The following is a 24,904-nucleotide window of genomic DNA, read 5'->3' on the forward strand; positions in this document are numbered from 1 at the left end:
CAACACACCAGAGCCTTCTCCTCTCTTCTTGAGACCTCCATCAACACATAAGAGCCTCCTCCTTGCTTCTTGAGACCTCCCTCAACACACCAGAGCCTCCTCCTCACTTCATGAGACTACCTCAACACATCAGAGCCTCCTCCTCCCTTCTTGAGACCTCCCTCAACACATCGGAGCCTCATCCTCACTTCTTGAGACCTCCCTCAACACATCAGAGCCTCCTCCTCACTTCTTGAGACCTCCCTCAACACATCTGAGCCTCCTCCTCACTTCTTGAGACCTCCCTCAACACACCAGAGCCTCCTCCTCGCGTCTTGAGACCTCCCTCAACACATCTGAGCCTCCTCCTCACTTCTTGAGACCTCCCTCAACACATCTGAGCCTCCTCCTCACTTCTTGAGACCTCCCTCAACACATCAGAGCCTCCTCCTCACTTCTTGAGACCTCCCTCAACACATCAGAGCCTCCTCCTCGCGTCTTGAGACCTCCCTTAACACATCAGAGCCTCCTCCTCACTTCTTAAGACCTCCCTCAACACATCTGAGCCTCCTCCTCACTTCTTGAGACCTCCCTCAACACATCTGAGCCTCCTCCTCACTTCTTGAGACCTCCCTCAACACATCAGAGCCTCCTCCTCACTTCTTGAGACCTCCCTCAACACACCAGAGCCTCCTCCTCGCGTCTTGAGACCTCCCTCAACACATCAGAGCCTCCTCCTCACTTCTTGAAACCTCCCTCAACACATCAGGGCCTCCTCCTCCCTTCTTGAGACCTCCCTCAACACATCTGAGCCTCCTCCTCACTTCTTGAGACCTTGCACTACACCTCATAGCCTCCTCCACACTTCTTGAGACCCCCCTCAACACATCGGAGCCTCGTCCTCACTTCTTGAGACCTCCCTCAACACACCAGAGCCTCCTCCTCACTTCTTGAGACCTCCCTCAACACATCAGGGCCTCTCCTCACTTCTCGAGACCTCTCTCAACACATTAGAGCCTCCTCCTCACTTCTTAAGACCTCCCTCAACACATCGGAGCCGCCTACTCACTTCTCGAGACCTCCCTGAGCACATCAGAGCTTCCTCCTCGCTTCTTGAGACCTCCCTCGACACATCAGAGCCTCCTCCACACTTCTTGAGACCTCCCTCAACACACCAGAGCCTCCTCCTCGCGTCTTGAGACCTCCCTCAACACATCAGAGCCTCCTCCTCACTTCTTGAAACCTCCCTCAACACATCAGGGCCTCCTCCTCCCTTCTTGAGACCTCCCTCAACACATCTGAGCCTCCTCCTCACTTCTTGAGACCTTGCACTACACCTCATAGCCTCCTCCACACTTCTTGAGACCTCCCTCGACACATCAGAGCCTCCTCCTCACTTCTTGAGACCTCGCACTACACCTCATAGCCTCCTCCACACTTCACAGAACGACATTGGAGAAAGAACCCCTCCTCTAACAGTCGGGAGGAACTCAGAGCAATGAGAAAAAGGTACAAGAACCACATCAACAACGAAAAAACTAACTTCTTCTGCAATGCGCTAGAAAAGGCAAAGAACAGGCCAAGAGAACTCTTTGATATCATCAAAAAACAAACCTCCAAGACATCCACGGTCCTTGCGCAACCCTCCAAAACCCTATGTGACAACTTCGTCTCCTTCTTCAACGAAAAAATAACCAAGATCGAACTATCCCTAGACATCAACCCGACTCCGATCCTCAACATCAACCTAACCACAACACTCACCACCTTTGAAGCTTCAACCTCCATCACCTGGCCCGCTTTCGACCACGTCCACGAAGCCGAGATCCTCAATCTAATAGCATCCTCCAAACCCTCCTCCCACAACCTTGATCCCATCCCCGCCCAAATGGTCAAAGACCTCAAACTCACCCTTGCTCCAATCTGGTGCAAAATCATCAACAGCTCCCTAAAAACAGGCACCATCCCGGACTGCCTCAAAGTGGGCCAGGTCACCCCCCTCCTGAAGAAACCAGGTCTCGACTCCAACGACCCAAACAACTTCAGACCAGTCTCAAGTCTACCCTTCCTAGCCAAAATCCTAGAAAAATGCGTGCTTCGTCAACTCAACAACCAACTCGACAATATCAACCTTCTTGACCAAAACCAATCAGGCTTCAGAAAAGGCTACAGCACCGAAACCGCAATCCTGAACATAGTTGACGACATACGCAACTCCCTTGACGCGGATCAGTGCTGCCTACTCATCCTCCTAGACCTGTCAGCGGCATTCGACACGGTTGACCACAAGCTCCTCATCAAGGCCCTCAAAGAACGAGTAGGGGCGGGTGACATGGTCCTGAAATGGTTTGACTCCTTCTTCCAGAACCGCTCCCAAAGAGTAAAAATAAAATCGTTCTCATCTGATCCTCTCCCTGTGTCCAGAGGGGTCCCACAAGGATCCGTTCTCTCCCCTCAACTTTTCAACATATACATGGTCCCCCTCACCACCATACTGAAAAAAGCCAACATCCCTTTCCACCTCTACGCAGACGACACACAGATCTACATAGAAATTACGTCCCACAATGACATCCGAAGACTCAATAACACTCTAAAAGAAATCCAAGACTGGCTAGGGATGAATCACCTCAAACTCAATCAAGGAAAAACAGAGATCCTCCTCATCTCTAACAAAGACAACAACCCACAAATAATGGAATGGCTGAACGACATTGACGCCCTCAGTGGAAATCTCACCTTGACCAGCTCAGTAAAATCCCTGGGAATCACCCTGGATCACAAACTAACGATGTCAAATCACATCAAGAACTCCGCGAAAAGTGCCTTCCTCAACCTGAAGCTCCTCAATAAAATCAAACCTCACATCCCACAAAAAGACCTCCTACAAGCCACCCAAGCTTTGGTCCTGTCCAGACTGGACTATGGAATCGCAACCCTAACCGGCACAGCCATATCCCACCTAGCGCCACTAAAAACAACCCTCAATGCAGCAGCCAGAATGGTCTCAGGTGTAAGGAAATTCGACCACATATCCCCCGCACTCAACGACCTGAAATGGCTCCCAGTGGAAATGCGCGCAAACTTCAGAACAGCCTGTCTCACACACAAAGCCCTACACACAGGGAAACCGGAATATCTAGCCTCCAAACTCAAGAAAGCTGGTCAATCCAGAAATCTCAGAAGTTCAAACTCCCTACTACTCATCCCCTTGAAAACCCGGAAACAAAGAACTGCCAACCGCTCTTTTGCTGGCAACGCCCCGAAAATTTGGAACTGCATCCCAGTGGACATCAGAACTACCCCGTCCTTTACTGAATTCAAGAACCGCCTAAAAATCCTCTACCTCAACCGTGCTTTCCCGAACTCTACCTCAATAGCGCAATCGAAAACCTTAACTACCTCATAAATACTACCTCAACAACGCGACAGGAACCTTGAATACCTCAAAAACACTACCTCAATCCCGCCCCTCAGGCGGCTGTTAATTTGCTGAACTTGTATGATGTCTGTCTATTTTTCACTGTACTTTTTCGCTCTCTTTCCTCCCAATCAAATTGTGAAGCGCTCCGATACCCCTGGGTCTGGCCAGCGCTATAGAAAACTCCAAAAATAAAATAAAAATAAAAATAAATTCTTGAGACCCCCCTCAACACATCGGAGCCTCGTCCTCACTTCTTGAGACCTCCCTCAACACACCAGAGCCTCCTCCTCACTTCTTAAGACCTCCCTCAACACATTGGAGCCTCGTCCTCACTTCTTGAATTCCGCAGGAAGTTGAATCCTTGGCTCTTTATACGAGCACTTTGGGACCGCACACCGACAAACTTTGCCCAAGCGCCTGGGTACCCTCTTGGGTGATTAGTGAGCTATATAAATCAACACAACATAGCATGTGGGCCCTCTCTGTGGTGGTGAATTCTGATGCTGTTATCAGGGAGTAGAGTCACCAGGAGCTGCCTGGAATGGTTGAGGAGGATGAGAGAACAAGATTGAACCTCAGGGAACACAAGAGGTGAAAGGAATCTTCTGGGATCAGGGGGTGCCTCTGTGAAAAAATGTGATCTAGTTGGATATTTAGAAGTAGGACCAGTGAGGAAGACTGCCAGAGAATCCAGTTTGAAACCTCAGGGCATACGTGAGGGTGGTATGGACGACGGGGTCAAAGGTGGCTGAGAGGTCCAGCAGTATCAGGTGCCAGGGGTCACCTTTATCTGTCCTCTGGGGGCACAGTCTAGGATTGGAATGTAGCGGTCTCCATGCTGCCGCGTGATCTGAAGCTGGATTGGTGGTAATGGTGGAGATGGTTGGGGTTTATGTGATATTTCTATTTTCTTCACTGCTCTTGTCACAGAAGGGTAGGTGTGTGATGGGTGGTAGCTGGCGAGGCAAATAGGGTCTCGTGTAGGTTTCTTCAGGACAGAGGGGTCAGGCCTGTCTTGAAAATGTTTTGAGTGAGGGAGGCATTAAGACGGTGAGTAGGAAAAGGAAAAGGCTTTGATGAAGGAGACACCTTTGGATGGAGTTTGAGGGGAGTTGAGAATGTGGTGAGGCCTGCACGAGACAGGGGTTTGAATAGAGGGGGAGCAGGCTCGGTGATGCTGTGCTGATGGACCTTCTGCGTTTTCACTGAAGAGGCTGATGGCGTTACGTTTCTCTGTCAAATGTAGGATAGAAAGTTGAGGTGAGGGTTGAAGCAGTGCTTGGATATTTTGAAACTTGCACACATTACGCTCACTCTTCTAACAGTGACTGAGTCACTGCACTCACCGCTGCCCTTATGATGTAGGTGCCCTATCATTCCAGACTGGCGACCCCAGAATCCATGTTAGCCCCGCTGTTCCTGGTCACAACGCCCACAGTCGCTCATCTGCAGTGGCTGATGCTTTCCTCTTGGGGAGTTTACCATGAACAGATCCTCATGGGGGGGCTGCCTGGTTGTGCCAGGGGGGGATCACTGAGGATGGGTCCTACAGGAAGGCTGGGTCTGCACCTCTGCAAGTGTGATCACAAACTCAATGGATCTGACGAGGACAGCATCATCTCCACCATGAGACACTCCTCACAAGACAGCCGCCACCATACCATGGAGCCTTGCTGATCCCAATCCAAGATGACTACCGAGGCGCAAACTCAAACTCATCTGGTGCTTCGTTCATACCCACGGCCCCCCATAACACAGCTGCTAAGATCTCAGCTTTGAGTAAAAGAAACAATGGATACAGATGCTGGCATGGATCACTTTATTGTGGTCTTATCATAGCAGAGAGCCCCTTGTGCCACTGGCAGCCCTGAGCAGTGGCTTCACCAGGTCTGTCCCTGAGCATCAGTCGGGGTGTTGGAGGTTCAGATGAGGTCGCCTGGATGATGACTAAATGTTATCAACAGCGCCTAAGAGGCCAGCTGCGGGGTTGACTACCCGAGGGGCCAGTAATGAATGTCACTAGCTCAAGGGGCCATAAGGGAGGACCAAGCATCCTGGGACCGGTTTCGGGGTAACACTCCTCATCAGCCAGGATAGCTTGACTCCAATGGTCCCAGGATGCTTGATTCCGGTCCAGGGAAGACATGGCTTGGCAGTTCGGGCTGGACTGTTCCCATGAGGCACAGGGTCAAGGCTGATTTGCATATGGCCATGTCTGAACTGGGGTGGCAGAGTGAGCTAAATAACGAAGATGGATTCAACCCAGATCTGTGATTGGGGGTGAGTGTCTGAAAAGTTTCAGCGCTCCGTCCAGCATCTCTTTGCGTTTGCCAATAATGAATACCACTGACCCAATGTGTCGGCCGTGGGAGACCACTAGCCCAAGAGGCCAGGAATATGACTAGCTCGAGAAGGTGGCAGTGGGGATACCGGAAGGGCAGGAGATTATTACCAGTAGCCCAAGTGGCTGGCAGTCTGGATCATTACCTGAGGGGCCAATAACGTATATCAGCAGTCCAACGGGTCAGCAGGGGAGCACTAACTCAAGAGGCTGGCCATGAAGGTCCCTAGCTGGTCAGCAGTGGGGCCACTGGACGGGGGGCTTTGAGGGGCAGATGAAGAGCTGACCGGCCACCAGCCTGGTGGGCTGTGCCGTTTCTCTACCCACAGCCTCAGCAGCACCTCCAGCCCGGAGGGTGAGGGCGTAACAAAGGGTACCGGGGAAGCTGTGAGCAGCGCTGTGAGACTAGTGTGGAGGCTTCATGACGCTATCAGGTTGTGGCCTGCACTGAAGGACACAGAGATCCTCTGGATGAACAGAAGGCTCATAGGCTGCAGAAAGCCCTTGGGGGGTTGGGGGCATTGGAGTATCTGGGGATTAGAGGGTCTCTGGGTGGGGTAGAGGACTTCTATGGCACGCTGACGGTTCATAAGGAATACGAGGCCCCTGAGGCTGCGGATGTCTTGAGGTGGCATCTGATGCTCTGGGGGCACACATGGGGCAGCTAGAGGGGGCAAAGCAGAATCTCAGATAGGGTGGTGGAAGGTGTAGGAGGACAGAGGTATCTGGGATCCCATGGTGGTCTCCGGTTGGCAGAGGCCGCTGTTGAGCGTTGGTAACGGCGGGCTCCAGGCTTCATGATCTGAGGTCTTTGGAAAGGGGTGGCACTGGTTGGCTCCAGGGTCCTGGGCAGGGGGTTTTAAGTCCATCTTGTCTCTGTTCAGCCCCAATTCAAGTGTGGGGTGCGCTCCACTCGCGCAGTCCATGGCGCTGTCATCACACGTACAGGGCGGGAAACGGCAGCTCCGGGGTGGGCTGTAGCCTTGGAAAAAAACAAAGAAATCAGAGTTAACAGAACCAGAAGAAGCCATTCTACTCTCTCCATCCCCACCAACCTCCAGCGAGGGCCCCCGTGGCAAGCAAGGCGGCGAGCGCTTGCTATCTCTTCGAAAGAGGCCTGAGCCAGGGTTTTCTGTAAGAACCGCTCGACCTGGTCAGTAAAATCTGCGTAAATGGGATGTGGGAGGATTCCAATGGATTGTTAATGAGTTCCCTCCATTAATGCCCCGTTGCAAGTTGTAGCTAAGATGGACTCTGGGCTCCCCATGGCCTCCCAATGGCCCAGAGCAGAGGCCGCCTTCCAAGGGCCCAGAGCGGAGGCCGCCTCCCAAGGGCCCAGAGGGGAAGCCGCCTCCCAAGGCCCAGAGGGGAGGCCGCCTCCCAAGGGCCCAGAGCGGAGGCCGTCTCCCAAGGGCCCAGAGGGGAAGCCGCCTCCCAAGGCCCAGAGGGGAGGCCGCCTCCCAAGGGCCCAGAGCGGAGGCCGTCTCCCAAGGGCCCAGAGCGGAGGCCGCCTTCCAAGGGCCAAGAGCTGAGGCTGCCTCCCAAGGGTCCAGAGCGGAGGCCGCCTCCCAAGGGCCTAGAGTGGAGGCCGCCTCCCAAGGGCCAAGAGCTGAGGCTGCCTCCCAAGGGTCCAGAGCGGAGGCCGCCTCCCAAGGGCCTAGAGTGGAGGCCGCCTCCCAAGGGCCCAGAGCGGAGGCTGCCTCCCAAGGGCCCAGAGCGGAGGCTGCCTCCCAAGGGCCCAGAGCGGAGGCCGCCTCCCAAGGGCCCAGAGCGGAGGCCGCCTCCCAAGGGCCCAGAGCGGAGACCGCCTCCCAAGGGCCCAGAGCGGAGGCCGCCTCCCAAGGGCCCAGAGCTGAGGACACCTCCCAAGGGCCCAGAGCGGAGGCCGCCTCCCAAGGGCCCAGAGCTGAGGCCACCTCCCATGGGCCCAGAGCGGAGGCCGCCTCCCTAGGGCCCAGAGCGGAGGCCGCCTCCCAAGGGCCCAGAGCGGAGGTCGCCTCCCAAGGGCCCAGAGCTGAGGTCACCTCCCAAGGGCCAAGAGCTGAGCCTGCCTTCCAAGAGCCCAGCGCTGAGCCTGCCTTTCAAGGGTCCCCATCTGTGGCTGTTTTCCATGTACAGCACCGAGTGTTCTCAGCCCCCCTCCCCCCTGGATGGGGAAGCTTCAGAGCTCACAGAGCAGGTTCAGGATACTTCTCACCCTCTGCTTGTTTTTATTATTTATACAGCACAAACAATGAAAGAAAACGTCTGTCCTCGAGGCGTAAACAAATAAATACACAAACCACATCGGAATAAACCATTCTATTAACACCTCCTTGGTAAACAAAAGGCTCCCTTTGAAAATCCCACTCATAGCCCAGAACTAACCTCATGCGGCACTGGGATGCCTTCGGGTCACTATGTGCTTTATAAATCTCATAGCATAGCATGCCCGATGCTGCTACTACAATCGTCACTGGGATGCCTTTGGGTCGCCATGCGCTGTATAAATCTCATGCAAACAAAACAGGTGATGGACCGAATGTGGATCAATGTCACACATTCACCCCAGTCCAAAGATCTGGGCCCAAATCCATCGTTTTTTTGCACTCCACACCACCCCGGGTTAGACAATGGCGATATGCAAATCAGCTCTGACCCTGTGCCCCATGGGAACAGTCCAGTCCGAACTACAAAAGCCATGTCCTTCCCAGAACGGAATCAAGCATCCCAGGACCGGACCGGTTTCGAGGTAACACCTCTCATCAGCCCGGCTAGCTTGACTCCAGTGGTGTGGAGTGCCTGGGACCCACGTCTGGGCATCCCCAGCGCACTTATGGCGGTATTTGCAAACAAAACAGGTGATGGACCGAATGTGGATCAATGTCACACATTCACCCCAGTCCAAAGATCTGGGCCCAAATTAATCGTTTTTTTGCACTCCACACCACCCCGGGTTAGACAATGGCGATATGCAAATCAGCTCTGACCCTGTGCCCCATGGTAACAGTCCAGTCCGAACTACAAAAGCCATGTCCTTCCCAGAACGGAATCAAGCATCCGAGGACCGGACCGGTTTCGAGGTAACACCTCTCATCAGCCCGGCTAGCTTGACTCCAGTGGTGTGGAGTGCCTGGGACCGACGTCTGGGCATCCCCAGCGCACTTATGGCGGTATTTGCAAACAAAACAGGTGATGGACCGAATGTGGATCAATGTCACACATTCACCCCAGTCCAAAGATCTGGGCCCAAATCCATCGTTTTTTTGCACTCCACACCACCATGGGTTAGACAATGGCGATATGCAAATCAGCTCTGACCCTGTGCCCCATGGGAACAGTCCAGTCCGAACTACAAAACCCATGTCCTTCCCAGAACGGAATCAAGCATCCGAGGACCGGACCGGTTTCGAGGTAACACCTCTCATCAGCCCAGCTAGCTTGACTCCAGTGGTGTGGAGTGCCTGGGACCCACGTCTGGGCATCCCCAGCGCACTTATGGCGGTATTTGCAAACAAAACAGGTGATGGACCGAATGTGGATCAATGTCACACATTCACCCCAGTCCAAAGATCTGGGCCCAAATCCATCGTTTTTTTGCACTCCACACCACCCCGGGTTAGACAATGGCGATATGCAAATCAGCTCTGACCCTGTGCCACCACTGGAGTCAAGCTAGCCGGGCTGATGAGAGGTGTTACCTCGAAACCGGTCCGGTCCTCGGATGCTTGATTCCGTTCTGGGAAGGACATGGCTTTTGTAGTTCGGACTGGACTGTTCCCATGGGGCACAGGGTCAGAGCTGATTTGCATATCGCCATTGTCTAACCCAGGGTGGTGTGGAGTGCAAAAAAACGATGGATTTGGGCCCAGATCTTTGGACTGGGGTGAGTGTGTGACATTGATCCACATTCGGTCCATCGCCTGTTGTGTTTGTATAAATCTCATAGCATAGCATGACCGATGCTGCTACAAGAGCCACTGGGATGTCTTCGGGTCACCATATGCTTTAAAAATTTCATAGCATAGCATGCCCGATGCTGCTACAAGAGTCACTGGGATGTCTTGGGTCACCATATGCTTTATAAATCCCATAGCATAACATGCCCGATGCTGCTACTACAATCGTCACTGGGATGCCCTCGGGTCACCATGTGCTTTATAAATCTCATAGCAGATCATGCCCGATGCTCCTACAAGAGTCACTGGGATGTCTTCGGGTCACCATATGCTTGTGGGACACCCCCGCGCCGCACGGCCACCAGCTGCTGCGTGTGTTCCCCTCTGCCTGCCTTCTGTCTCGCTGACGCCGTGGTCGCTCCCCTCTGGTTTCCCAGTTGTTTTGCCCTAAATTTGTGCTTGTCTGTTTCTGCCGTCTGCTCGCGTATTTTGCTGTTTTTCCTTGTTTTGCCCGTAATTTGTGCTTGTCTGTTTCTGCCGTCTGCTCGCGTATTTTGCTGTTTTTCCTTGTTTTGCCCGTAATTTGTGCTTGTCTGTTTCTGCCGTCTGCTCGCGTATTTTGCTGTTTTTCCTTGTTTTGCCCGTAATTTGTGCTTGTCTGTTTCTGCCGTCTGCTCGCGTATTTTGCTGTTTTTCCTCGTTTTGCCCGTAATTTGTGCTTGTCTGTTTCTGCCGTCTGCTCGCGTATTTTGCTGTTTTTATTTGTTTTGCCCGTAATTTGTGCTTGTCTGTTTCTGCCGTCTGCTCGCGAATTTTGCCCGTAATTTGTGCTTGTCTGTTTCTGCCGTCTGCTCGCGAATTTTGCCGTTTTTATTTGTTTTGCCCTAAATTTGTGCCTGTTAATTTCTTTGTATCCCCTGTGCCGTGTCCAGTTTCCTTCCTGATTGGCCGCCTACCTCGCCGCCCTCCGCTCTCGCTTCCCGCCACAGACATTGGCCCCGCCCCTTTTTCTCTTCTGTTCCCTCCCCGCTCCCGCCTCCCAGCTGCTCCGCCCACCCGCGCACTTCGCCTTAAATGGCGACCGTGCGGACGCGCAGCGGTCACGCGCAGCGGGCGCGCCGATTGTGCGCCGAAGGCGCGCCAAAGGTAAGCCCGTCTACGCCCGTCCGCGACCGGATCACGACCAGCGCCAGGACCCCTGGCCCACGAAGACCCCGACCGACCCGCCTGACGTACTCCGCCGCCACCCTCACCGCTCTCAACACCGGCCGACTCCCAGAATGCCATCAAGCCTCTCCACGACGTACCCACGGACCCTTCAGCTGCCACGCCTGCAAGTTCACCTGCATCCGGACCTGCCTCGCACCAGCACCCACCAAGCCGAACACCAGCAGTACCCACCTCAAGTGCATCCTGCTCAACACCCGCTCCATCCACAGACATGCCATCGAACTCTGGAACCTCCTCGACACCACAGCTCCAGACGTTGCCTTCCTCACGGAGACCTGGATGAACGCCTCTTCAGCTCCCGACATCGCCATCGCCATCCCAGAGGGCTACAAGATCGTCCGGAGGGACCGAAACGCCAACCAGATGGGAGGAGGCATCGCCATCATCCACAGGAGCACCATCCGTCTCACGACCAGCACCGACAACTCCCTGACCACCGCCGAACACCTGCATTTCCAGATCCACACCAACCCGAACACCACCCTCAGAGGCACCCTGATCTACCGACCCCCTGGACCACGCACACAATTCAGCGAGGACATCGCCGACTTCGTCAGCCCACATGCCCTCCCCTCCGCTGACTACATCCTCCTGGGAGACCTCAACTTCCATCTGGAGAACAACAACGACCGCAACACCAGCACCCTGCTCGACAACCTCACCAACCTGGGACTCAAGCAACTGGTGTCCACCCCCACCCACCTCGCCGGACACACACTCGACGCTGTCTTCTCATCCAGCAAGGACATCAACTTCAGCCACACCACAGAGCTTCAATGGACGGACCACAGCTGCGTCCACTTCACCTTCAAGAAAACAACGACCCACCACCACCAGCAACAGACCGCCCGCAGAAGCTGGAACAAGATCACAGCAGACCAGCTCGCCACCTCCCTGAGCCAGCACCCTCCTGCCAGCTCAGCGAACCCCAGCCAGGCCGCCGACAACCTCACGAAGTGGATCAGCAACTGCGCGGACGAACTCGCCCCACTGAGGACCCCGCCCAGCAGACCCGGCAGCAAGAAAGCCCCATGGTTCACCGACGAACTCAAGAGCTCCAAGAAGAACTGCCGAGCCCTCGAGAAAGTCTGGAGAAGGGAACCGACACCGGACAACAGGACCTCCTTCAAACTTGCCACCCGGAAACACCACCGGCTGATCCGCGCCGCCAAGAAAACAGCATTCAAGGACCGGTTGGACAACAACGCACACAACTGCAAGGAACTCTTCAACATCGTCAAAGAGCTTTCCAACCCCAGCGCAGGAAACAACGACATCACCCCATCGCAAGACCTCTGCAACTCCCTGGCTTCATACTTCCACAACAAGATCGCGGACATACACAACAGCTTCAACAACCAACCAACGCACACCATGACCGAACAACCACCCCCCACCACCACCCTCCGCGCCTGGACCCCGATCAGCACCGAAGACACCATCCGCACGATGAACTCCATCCACTCCGGATCACCGACCGACCCCTGCCCTCACCACGTCTTCAACAAAGCCGACGCTGTCATCGCACCCCACCTGCGAGACATCATCAACACATCCCTCGACACCACCATCTTCCCCGAGAGCTGGAAACACGCCGAACTCAGCGCCCTACTCAGGAAACCAACAGCGGACCCCACCGACCTCAAGAATTACCGCCCCATCTCGCTCCTCCCGTTTCCAGCCAAAGTCATCGAGAAGACCGTCAACAAGCAGATGGCCGCTTTCCTCGAGACGAACGGATCCCTCGACCCCTCACAGTCCGGCTTCCGAGCCAACCACAGCACCGAGACCGCCCTCATCGCCGCCACCGACGACATCCGAGCCCTGATGGACAATGGAGAAACAGCGGCCCTCATCCTCCTAGACCTCTCCGCGGCATTCGACGCGGTCTGCCACCGCACCCTAGTACGGCGCCTCAGCAACGTCGGAATCCAGGACAAGGCGCTGGAGTGGATCACCTCCTTCCTCGACGGGAGAACACAGAGAGTCCGCCTACCACCGTACAAGTCAGAGGCCACCGAAGTCATCTGCGGCGTCCCCCAAGGATCATCTCTGAGCCCCACCCTCTTCAACGTCTACATGAGCCCCCTCGCGGCCATCGTACGCAAACACAACCTCAGCATAATCTCCTACGCCGACGACACCCAGCTGATCCTCTCCCTGACCAACGACCCCGCCGCCGCCAGAGCCAACCTGCACGAAGGGATGAAAGAGGTAGCCGAGTGGATGACGACCAGCCGCCTGAAACTGAACTCGGACAAGACGGAGGTCCTCATCCTGGGCTCCTCTCCCTCCGCCTGGGACGACTCCTGGTGGCCTCCCGCCCTGGGCACCGCACCCAAACCGACAGACCATGCACGCAACCTGGGCTTCATCCTGGACTCCTCCCTCTCCATGACCAGGCAAGTCAACAACGTCTCCTCGGCATGCTTCAACATCCTACGCATGCTACGGAAGATCTTCTGGTGGATCCCCACCGAGACCAGGAAGACCGTCACCCAGGCCCTCGTCACCAGCCGACTGGACTACGGCAACGCCCTCTACGCCGGGACCACCGCCAAGCTCCAGAAGAGACTCCAGCGGATCCAGAACGCCTCAGCCAGACTCATCCTCGACATCCCACGAACCAGCCACATCTCCGGACATCTGCGAGACCTTCACTGGCTCCCCGTCAACAAAAGAATCACCTTCCGCCTCCTCACCCACGCACACAAAGCCCTACACGACCAAGGCCCGAGCTACCTCAACAGCCGAGTCAACTTCTACGCTCCCAAACGCCACCTCCGATCAGCCAACCACGCCCTCGCCGCCGTCCCCCGCATCCGAAGAGCGACTACAGGAGGAAGGTCCTTCTCCCACCTGGCCGCCAAGACCTGGAACTCCCTCCCGACCGACCTGCGCCTGACCCAAGACCACCTCTCCTTCAGGAAGAAGCTGAAGACCTGGCTGTTCGAGCAGTAGCGGCTCCCCCCCCCCCAGCGCCTTGAGACCCCACGGGTATGTAGCGTGCTTTATAAGTGTCACTGATTGATTGATTGATTTATAAATCTCATAGCATAGCATGCCAGATGCTGCTAATACATGAGTCACTGGGATGTCTTCGGGTCACCATATGCTTTATAGATCTCATAGCAGATCATGCCCGATGCTCCTACAAGAGTCACTGGGATGTCTTCGGGTCCCCATATGCTTTATAAATCTCATAGCATAGCATGCCCGATGCTGCTAATACATGAGTCACTGGGATGCCTTCAGGTCGCCATGTGCTATATAAATCTCATAGCATAGCATGCCCGATGCTGCTACTACAAGAGTCACTGGGATGTCTTCGGGTCACCGTATGATTTATAAATCTCATAGCATAGCATGACCGATGCTGCTTCAAGAGTCACTGGGATGCCTTCAGGTCGCCATGTGCTATATAAATCTCATAGCATAGCATGCCCGATGCTGCTACTACAATCGTCACTGGGATGCCTTTGGGTCGCCATGCTCTGTATAAATCTCATAGCAGATCATGCCCGATGCTGCTACAAGAGTCACTGGGATGCCTTCAGGTCGTCATGTGCTATATAAACCTCATAGCATAGCATGCCCGATGCTGCTACAAGAGTCACTGGGATGCCTTCAGGTCGTCATGTGCTATATAAACCTCATAGCATAGCATGCCTGATGCTGCCACTACAAGAGTCACTGGGATGTCTTCGGGTCAACATATGCTTTATAAATCTCATAGGAGATCATGCCCGATGCTGCTACTACAAGAGGCACTGGGATGCCTTCAGGTCGCCATGTGCTTTATAAATCTCATAGCAGATCATACCCGATGCTGCTACTACAAGAGGCACCCGGATGCCTTTGGGTCGCCATGCGCTGTATGAGTCTCATAGCAGATCATGCTCGATGCTGCTACAAGAGTCACTGGGATGCCTTCAGGTCGTCATGTGCTATATAAATCTCATAGCAGATCATGCTCGATGCTGCTACAAGAGTCACTGGGATGTCTTCAGGTCACCATATGCTTTATAAATCTCATAGCAGATCTTGCCCAATGCTGCTACAAGAGTCACTGGGATGCCTTCAGGTCACCGTGTGCTATTAAATCTCATAGCATAGCATGCCCGATGCTGCTACAACAAGAGTCACTGGGATGTCTTAAGGTCACCATATGCTTTATAAATCTCATAGCAGATCTTGCCCGATGCTGCTACAAGAGTCACTTGGATGCCTTTGGGTCGCCATGCACTGTATGAATCTCATAGCAGAACATGCCCGATGCTGCTACAAGATTCACTGGGATGCCTTCAGGTCGTCATGTGCTATATAAATCTCATAGCATAGCATGCCCGATGCTGCTAATACATAAGTCACTGGGATGTCTTCGGGTCACCATATGCTTTATAAATCTCATAGCAGATCTTGCCGGATGCTGCTACAAGAGTCACTGGGATGCCTTCAGGTCGCCATGTGCTATATAAATCTCATAGCATAGCATGCCCGATGCTGCCACTACAAGAGTCACTGGGATGTCTTCGGGTCACCATATGCTTTATAAATCTCATAGCAGATCTTGCCCGATGCTGCTACTACAAGAGTCACTGGGATATCTTCAGGTCACCATATGCTTTATAAATCTCACAGCAGATCTTGCCCGATGCTGCTACAAGAGTCACTGGGATGCCTTCAGGTCGCCATGTGCTATATAAATCTCATAGCATAGTGTCAAGGCCGTCCGAATCCGGTTCCTCAGGGTTGTGTGATGCTCTATGGGGACCCACCTCTGAATCGACCCAAGTCCGGTTTGCAGTAAGCACATACTTTTGGGAGTGATTGAGCGGGGGGGAAAAAGAAGGGAGGGGACTGCGAGGGATGGAGACCTGCAAGGGCGACAAAAGCAGACAACAAAGATCATAACCTGCACACTCCCTTTCCTGACGATTTCCACTCCCTTGTATGTCTAGGCTAGGCTCATACCTTTAAAAGGAAATAGCATTTCCGAGCAACAAAGGGAGAAGAGAGAGACTGCAATGTCTGTTGAATTATGGTCTCTTTACTTCTCCTAACTCAAAAGGAGATTAACAATGGATAATTGTGACTGTTCCAGGATAGTGGTTACTGTCTTCCCAGTTAGTTTTAGTCCCACTACTTCAGACAGGAGAACCACAAGACCTGTTGTGCATACGTTCCGTCAAGAAAACAAGGGGGTCTCTCCCCAGCAGAAACAACTCCAAAACAAGTACGTTTTGCCTAATGCGCTCTTAGGCAGACGTTCAAACAACACAAATAGTCTCGAAAAAGCTGAAGAAACAAGGGGACAGCGTTTCGCGGGTGTATACACCTCCCTGCAAGAGACCAGCCGGTCTCAGCCAACAGAGAGATCGCACTACCCAAGCGCCACAATGTGCGCACTCCTCCTCTGCACGAGTACGCAGGAAAGTAGCGTCTCTGCCAACAGAGGAGAATAAAGCTGCCCCTCACGATACCTGATATCCAGAAGCACGGAAGGAGGAGGGTCCGAGAGATCCTGGATTCCCGGCAAACCCTGGGCAGAAGTCTCAGCAGAGCAATCCACAAGGAATGCTTTGAGTGCAAAAAACGGAGGTCCGAAACCAGGAGTCTTCGTAACAGCGTTATGTTATGTTATGTTAAAAGTGTTTAATACCGCGCACATACAGCAATTGGTTTCTTGGCGCTCGAGGACCATGGAAGAGGACACAGGGAGTGTAGGCAGCTAACCGTGAGCAAGACGGAACAAATGAGTTTTCAGAGATTTGCGGAAAGTGGGGTAGTCAGAAGTGAGCCGAATTGGGAGGGGAAGGGAGTTCCAAGTGGATGGGGCAAGGAAAGAGAAGCCAGCACCACCATGCTTCTTGCGTCTGAACCTGGGAATGACCAGCAAATTGTGGGCAGAAGATCTAAGGTGTCGGGAGGGAACATAAGGGTGTAGGCAGAGAGAAATGAAAGCAGGGGCAGAAACAAAAAGAGATTTAAAGATAGTGCAGCCAAGTTTAAAGATGCAACGTTGCGCAACCGGGAGCCAGTGGAGGGTTTTTAACAACGGGGTGACATGTTGGTGTTTAGGTTGCTGGAAGATTAATCTGGCTGCCTGGTTTTGCACCAGTTGGAGCCGTTGAAGATGGTATGCTGGGATCCCCACGTATAGACAGTTGGTATAGTCTAAACGTGAGGTAACCAGGGCCAAGATGACAAGAATAAGAGCCTCTGGGGATAGGAACCTTCGGATCTTCCCGATCCTGCGAAGGTGGAAGAAGCAGGCCGAGGTAACAGCATTAATATGCGGCCGCATCGAGAGGTCACTGGAGATGGTAACACCTAGGCTCTTCACGGAGTCAACTGGGCAGGGAGGGGGGCCAAGGGCCGGGGGCCAGAAGTTGGGAGTCCAAGGATGAGGGGGCCCATCAATCAGGACCAGATCTGTCTTGCTAGGATTGAGCTTCAGAGCAGGAGAGAGGGGAGGAGTCGATAGGAAAGATAAGTTGCAGATCATCTGCATAATTAAAAGTGGTAACAGAAGAGTGGCGGAGAGAGACCAGGAGAGGCTGCATATAAAGATTAAACAGAAGAGGAGATAAAGCAGAACCCTGGGGGACACCGCAGGAAAGTGAAGTGCAAGGGGCAGAAAAGGAAGATAAGTGTACAGATTGGGTCCGGAGTTGGAGGAAGGACACAATCCAAGACAGGGCCAGGCCCGAGATCCCAGCATTTCTGACACGGTCGACCAGAATGTCATGGTCGACCGTGTCAAAAGCGGCCGAGAGATCAAGTAGCACTAGGGCCTGGGCCAAGTTCTTATCAGCTCCCTGTCTCAGCGTGTCCATGACCGCTATCACCACTGCCTCCGTGGAATGGGAGGGTCTAAATCCGGCCTGTTGATCATCGAGGAAATGAGTTTCCTCGATGAAGGTGCTCAGGCAACGAGTGACGTAGGTTTCCAAGACCTTCCCCAGGAATGGGAGAAGGGAAATAGGTCGATAGTTGCCCAGGACCGCAGCGTCCTGCGTGTTACCTAAGAATTATCAGCAGCGTTACCACTGGCTTGCCGTCTTTTGTGCTTCCGTGTACGTCAGAACGACGCATCACGTGGTACGCCGCCTACGCCCTACGCTTCTATCCCGAGGAACATGGGAAATGTAGTCTTTCTCATGTTTCCCGGCTGTTTCTCACGCAGCTAGCGTGGCAACCGGCGCGTTGCTAGCGCGGTTCGTGACACATAGCGTACCCGATGCTGCTACTACAAGAGGCACTGGGATGTCTTCGGGTCACCATATGCTTTATAAATCTCTAGCGCGGTTTGTGACAGTACATCCCTCTCTTCTCCTGACACTAGCTGAGCGAGGGCTTCCCTGGATACAGGCGGTGAAACCGAGCAGTCAGTCTCGGGGCATGCACCGCCTCACAAGGCTCCCAGGAGTCCTCCTCGGGGCCGTACCCTTTCCAGGACACTAAGTACCACAATTTGCCCCTCACTCTCTTTGCATGAAGGATCCCCTTGACCTCATACTCATTATCGCCTTGTATTGAAACAGGAGCAGGCCTTTTCGGTAGAGAGCCCTGCAATGGTTTCACCAAGGAGACATGAAAAACCGGATGGATTTTCATGTGCGACGGAAGCATGAGTCTGACCGCCACAGGGTTTATGATTTTAGACACTTGATAGGGACCTATGTACTTGGGACCAAATACACTGTGTCACTTAAAGCGAATGTTCCTGGTGGACAACCAGACCCAATCCCCATACGTATAACCGGGACCTGCCCTGCGATGTCTATCGGCTTGGGCCTTGTACCTTGTTTTGGCTCTGTGTAGATTGGCTTGTGTGCACAAAAAAACTCTACGCATATGCTGCAGCCTTTTTCTGAGATCGGGAATCCTTAAGTTATGACTGGGTAGGGCAACACAAGTAAACCTGGGGTGAAACCCGTATGTACAGTAGAAAGGAGTGCATGAAGTGGATGCATGTTTAGCGCTGTTATACAATATTTCTGCCACCCACAGCCACTCCACCCATGCGTCTGTGTTGTTGTTAACATAGCATCTAAGGTATGCTTTGAGCGTTTGGTTGAGTCTCTCGGTTTGTCCGTCTGTCTGTGGGTGGAAACTTGTAGACAGTGAGGATTCCATCCGTAACTCGGCACACCAGGTTTTCCAAAACGTTGCTGTGAATTGCGCCCCTCTGTCGGATACAATAGTCCTGGGTAGTCCGTGGAGTCTCACCACATGCTGTAATAACAACTTTGCTAGTCGACTTGCTGAAGGGACCTGCTTGCAGGGGATGAAGTGTCCCATCTTGGTCAGATAGTCCACTACTACGATTATGGCTGTATTGCCCTGATTCTCTGGCAGTCCTACTATGAAATCGATGGAGATCCTTTCCCAAGGTGTTTCGGGTGTAGGCATGGGCTGTAGTAGGCCGGCCTTGCGTTGATGATAGGTTTTCGTTTGTGCACACACAGTACATTCCTTTACCCAGGACACCACATCCTTGCGCACTGAAGGCCACCAGAACTGTCGCAAAACCCGGACTAGGGTTTTTTCTCCTCCCTGATGCCCCGCACAAGGAAGGGTATGACATCAAGAAAATACCACTCTTCTAAGGTTGTTGGATGGTATCAGCAGCTGTCGTCCTCGCATGGGAAGACCATCACACGTCCTCCAGTCAGGATGCGCACGAAGCCAACACTTCCATACCATCGCACGCATTTCATGACAAATTCACTGGAGGAATGAATCAGTGTAAGTTAAACAGATCACTCTGCTGTGTTCTATGATCGATTCTTCCGGTGGTTTGTCTCTCATGGGAGCGGTGTCCTGATGTGTCAACGCATCCGTTTTCTTGTTCTCCCTCCCCGGGCGAAACGTTACCAGGAAATGGTACTCTGCGAAAAACTGCATCCATCGCAGCTGTCTGGGAATGAGATGTTGAGCCGCTCTCATGAACTGGAGGTTCCTATGATCGGTGTATACAGTGACCTGATGAGCCGCCCCCAACAGCCAGTGTCTCCACTCCAGAAATGCGTAACGTATCGCCAGAAGCTCCTTCTCAGCTATGGTGTAATTGGCTTCGGCCTCGTTCAATTTTCGGGACATGAACGCAATGGGATGTAAACAGCCCGTGGTGTCTTGCCTTTGCGAAAGTACTGCCCCTATAGCGACGTCCGAGGCGTCCGCCTCTACTATGTATGGCAGGGCTGAATTCGCATGGGTGAGAACAGGAGCAGTGGTGAAGGCCGTTTTGAGACAATCAAACGCCTCTTGAGCTTCGTCCGTCCAACAGAACGTCGTTTGTTTCCATGTTAGCTTGGTCAACGGGGCCACCATGTCGGAGAAGTCTCTTATGAACCTACGATAAAAGTTCGCAAAACCCAGCAGGCTTTGAACTTCCTTGACGTTGTGCGGACAAGGCCACTCCTCTATGGCTTTTACCTTTCTCTCAGCCATAACTTGTCCGGAGGGAGTAAGCATGACACCCAGGAATTCCACTGTAGACACATGGAAATCGCATTTGGTGATTTTGCAGAACAAATTATGTTTTCGTAATGCCTGTAGGACTAAACAAACGTGATCCACATGTTCCTGTTCTGTGGCAGAATACACCAGTATATAGTCTATATACACCACCGTAAAGACATCCAGGTATTCCCTTAACACCTCGTTTAAGAAGAATTGAAAGGCCGCAGGGGCGTTACATAGTCCAAAGGGCATCACCAAATATTCATACAGCCCGTACCGCGTCTTGCAGGCCGTCTTCCACTCGTCGCCTTGTTTGATGCAGACCAAGTGGTACGCCCCACGTAAGTCAAATTTAGTGTAGATAGCCGCAGCTCTCACCTGCTCCAGGAGCGGCGGAATGAGAGGAAGGGGATACCGGTTCTTGATTGGTATTTTGTTAAGCTTCCTATAGTCTATGCAACATCTCAGTTCTCCAATAGCCTTCGGTATAAAGAAGAGGGGAGAGGCAGCTGGCGATCTTGACGGACGGATGCATGCTAGTCGTAAGAACTTATCCAGATACTCCCGTAAATGGACGTTTTCCGGCACCGTGAGGGGGTAAACCCGACCACATGGTATCTCTGACCCTGGTACTAGGTCGATCCGGCAATCGTAGTTTCTGTGGGGTGGTAACACCTCGGCCTTGGTATCACTGAAGACGTCAGCAAAGCTCTTATAACATGAGGGTAGTACCACTTCTTTTTCGGCTGCTGTAGCGACGTGAAGTTCGTAACAGCCGTTGCCCTGTTGTTGGGTCGTGTCATGACAATGGTTCTTGCAGTACGAAGAGTCAAACTTGAGTGTCTTCTTTCCCCAGTTCACTGATGGTTCGTGTTTCTGCAGCCATGGAAGGCCTAAAATGGCTCCATACAGAGGGGCTTGGATTATGTTAAATGTTATCATCTCCCGATGATATCCGTCATAAATCATGTCACACCCCTCGGTTTGATACAGGATGGGTCCTGACACCAATTCCTTTCCATCCACCGCGAACACCAGTTCAGGTACTTTTTTCTGTACGAGGCTCACCCCCAGACGCGACGCTTCTCCTTCGTCCATAAAACACCCCGTTGCTCCGGAGTCCACCATGGCTTTAACGTCTTGGGCCACATTCCCAACCCTGAGAACCACAGGGATAAAGAGATGTTCTCGCTCACTGGAAATGTGGGTGTTTAAAGAAAGGATGACACAACCGCTCGGAGAACCCCCTTCTGTGTCCCTTAAGCTCTGTCGTTTCCCTCCTCCTTTCCAACCATCAGCACCGCCGCTTGTCCCACCTTTGTTCTTCCGTACTTCGGTTTGACGGGACACTCCCTCAAAAAATGACCTTTTTTGCCACAATAGAGGCATAGACCCTGTTTCCGTTGGTGGTCTCTTTCGCTCAGCGTCAACAACGCCCTTACTGTTCCGATATCCATGGCCTCAGCGGATCCAGCGGCTTTTTCTGTTACCGTGGTTTTCTCACTATATGGCGTTACTTTATCCTTTCCTTTACTCTCCCCACGGCGTTCCCGCAGACGATGATCCAGCCGTAACGTTAACTCGATGAGAGCCGAACACGTCGCTGGTTGGGGGTCTAGCTGGGCTAAGACGTCTTTCATCTCTTCTGTTAACCCACGGTAAAACACAGCAGATCTCTTTGTTTCTGGCCAGTCGGTCTCGGCAACCAAACGCCGAAAGCTGTTCAGATATGTTACCAAATCCGTGTTGCCCTGGCGAAGTTCCAGTAGGTCTCTGTCAGCAGAGAAAGTGTCCGCCCTTCTGTCAAAGGTGCTTTCGAAACTGGCCCTAAACTCATCCCAGTCGTATAACAAAGGATCGTCTTTGTGTACGATAGGAACAGCCCACTGTGCCACTTCCCCACCCAGATAAGAGATGAGGAATGCTACCCGGGCTGGGTTGGTGGAAAACAGCTTAGGCTTGCATGTGAAATGTAGCAGTACTTGTGTCAGAAAGACCTGGACCTTTTTAATGTCCCCATGGAACCTCTCAGCAGGGGCTAGTGGGACCTGTACTGGCCTCTCTACTACTACTGGGGTGGGACGAGCGGTCGCCCTAAAGTCAAAAGGGTTCCTCTGTAACTGGTCTACCCGAGCATGTAAAGCAGTGGTTTCTTGGCGGGAGGTGGTCAATGCCGCTTGCACCAACGCCAAGGCTGCCACCACGTCTTCTATGGTAGCCATCTTACGTGTCAGACAACCAGGAGGGATACAATTCTTAGGCCGATAATTCTGTCAAGGCCGTCCGAATCCGGATCCTCAGGGTTGTGTGATGCTCTGTGGGGACCCACCTCTGAATCGACCCAAGTCCGGTTTGCAGTAAGCACAGACTTTTGGGAGCGATTGAGCGGGAAAAAAAGAAGGGAGGGGACTGCGGGGGATGGAGACCTGCAAGGGCGACAAAAGCAGACAACAAAGATCATAACCTGCACACTCCCTTTCCTGACGATTTCCACTCCCTTGTATGTCTAGGCTAGGCTCATACCTTTAAAAGGAAAAAGCATTTCCGAGCAACAAAGGGAGAAGAGAGAGACTGCAATGTCTGTTGAATTATGGTCTCTTTACTTCTCCTAACTCAAAAGGAGATTAACAACGGATAATTGTGACTGTTCCAGGATAGTGGTTACTGTCTTCCCAGTTAGTTTTAGTCCCACTACTTTAGACAGGAGAACCACAAGACCTGATGTGCATAAGTTCCGTCAAACTCGAAGGACTTGAAAACAAGGGGGTCTCTACCCAGCCGAAACAACTCCAAAACAAGTACGTTATGCCTAATGCGCTCTTAGGCAGACGTTCAAACAACACAAATAGTCTCGAAAAAGCTGAAGAAACAAGGGGACAGCGTTTCGCGGGTGTATACACCTCCCTGCAAGAGACCAGCCGGTCTCAGCCAACAGAGAGATCGCACTACCCAAGCGCCACAATGTGCGCACTCCTCCTCTGCACGAGTACGCAGGAAAGTAGCGTCTCTGCCAACAGAGGAGAATAAAGCTGCCCCTCACGATACCTGATATCCAAAAGCACGGAAGGATGAGGGTCCGAGAGATCCTGGATTCCCGGCGAACCCTGGCCAGAAGTCTCAGCAGAGCAATCCACAAGGAAGGCTTTGAGTACAAAAAACGGATGTCCGAAACCAGGAGTCTTCGTAACAGCGCCCTGCTTGTTACCTAAGAATTATCGGCATCGTTACCACTGGCTTGCCGTCTTTTGTGCTTCTGTGTACGTCAGAATGACGCATCACGTGGTACGCCGCCTACGCCCTACGCTTCTATCCCGAGGAACATGGGAAATGTAGTCTTTCCCATGTTTCCCGGCTGTTTTTCACGCAGCTAGCGTAGCAACCGGCGCGTTGCTAGCGCGGTTCGTGACACATAGCGTACCCGATGCTGCTACTACAAGAGGCACTGGGATGTCTTCGGGTCACCATATGCTTTATAAATCTCTTAGCAGATCTTGCCCGATGCTGCTACAAGAGTCACTGGGATGCCTTCAGGTCGCCGTGTGCTATATAAATCTCATAGCATAGCATGCCCGATGCTGCTACTACAAGAGTCACTGGGATGCCTTCAGGTCGCCATGTGCTATATAAATCTCATAGCATAGCATGCCCGATGCTGCTACTACAAGAGTCACTGGGATGTCTTCGGGTCACCATATGCTTTATAAATCTCATAGCAGATCTTGCCCGATGCTGCTACAAGAGTCACTTGGATGCCTTTGGGTCGCCATGCGCTGTAAAATCTCATAGCAGATCATGCCCGATGCTGCTACTACAAGAGGCACTGGGATGCCTTTGGGTCGCCATGCGCTGTATGAATCTCATAGCAGATCATGCGCGTTGCTGCTACAAGAGTCACTGGGATGCCTTCAGGTCGTCATGTGCTATATAAATCTCATAGCATAGCATGCCCGATGCTGCTACTACATGAGTCACTGGGATGTCTTCGGGTCACCATATGCTTTATAAATCTCATAGCAGATCTTGCCCGATGCTGCTACAAGAGTCACTGGGATGTCTTGGGTCACCATATGCTTTATAAATCTCATAGCATAACATGCCCGATGCTGCTACAAGAGTCACTGGGATGCCTCCGGGTCACCATGTGCTATATAAATCTCATAGCATAGCATGCCCCATGCTGCTACTACAAGAGTCACTAAGAATGCCTCCGGGTCGCCATGTGCTATATAAATCTCATAGCATAGCATGCCCGATGCTGCTACTACAAGAGGCACTGGGATGCCTCCAGGTCGCCATGTGCTATATAAATCTCATAGCATAGCATGCCCAATGCTGCTACTACAAGAGTCACTAAGAATGCCTCCGGGTCGCCATGTGCTATATAAATCTCATAGCATAGCATGCCAGATGCTGCTACTACAAGAGTCACTGGGATGCCTCCGGGTCGCCATGTACTATATCAATCTAATAGCATAGCATGCCCGATGCTGCTACTACAAGAGGCACTGGGATGCCTCCGGGTCGCCATGTGCTATATAAATCTCATAGCATAGCATGCCCGATGCTGCTACTACAAGAGTC

The 24,904-nt window shown here is 52.7% G+C and overlaps 1 protein-coding gene across 4 annotated transcripts in view; it reads right to left on the reverse strand.

Moving 5' to 3' along the window:
• Positions 1-5,208: 5,208 nt before the first annotated feature.
• Positions 5,209-24,904, reverse strand: part of PHYHD1 (phytanoyl-CoA dioxygenase domain containing 1) — a 171,303-nt gene continuing 151,607 nt past the window's right edge. For all 4 annotated transcript variants that reach the window (XM_086924863.1, XM_086924866.1, XM_086924865.1 and 1 more), the window contains exon 12: positions 5,209-6,726. In XM_086924863.1, coding sequence (XP_086780989.1) covers positions 6,681-6,726 — 46 coding nt within the window. In that variant the 3' untranslated portion in view covers positions 5,209-6,680. The remainder of the gene's footprint in view (positions 6,727-24,904) is intronic.

Source organism: Lissotriton vulgaris, chromosome 5 (genome assembly GCF_964263255.1).
Source record: "Lissotriton vulgaris chromosome 5, aLisVul1.2, whole genome shotgun sequence".
Taxonomy (NCBI): Eukaryota; Metazoa; Chordata; class Amphibia; order Caudata; family Salamandridae; genus Lissotriton; species Lissotriton vulgaris.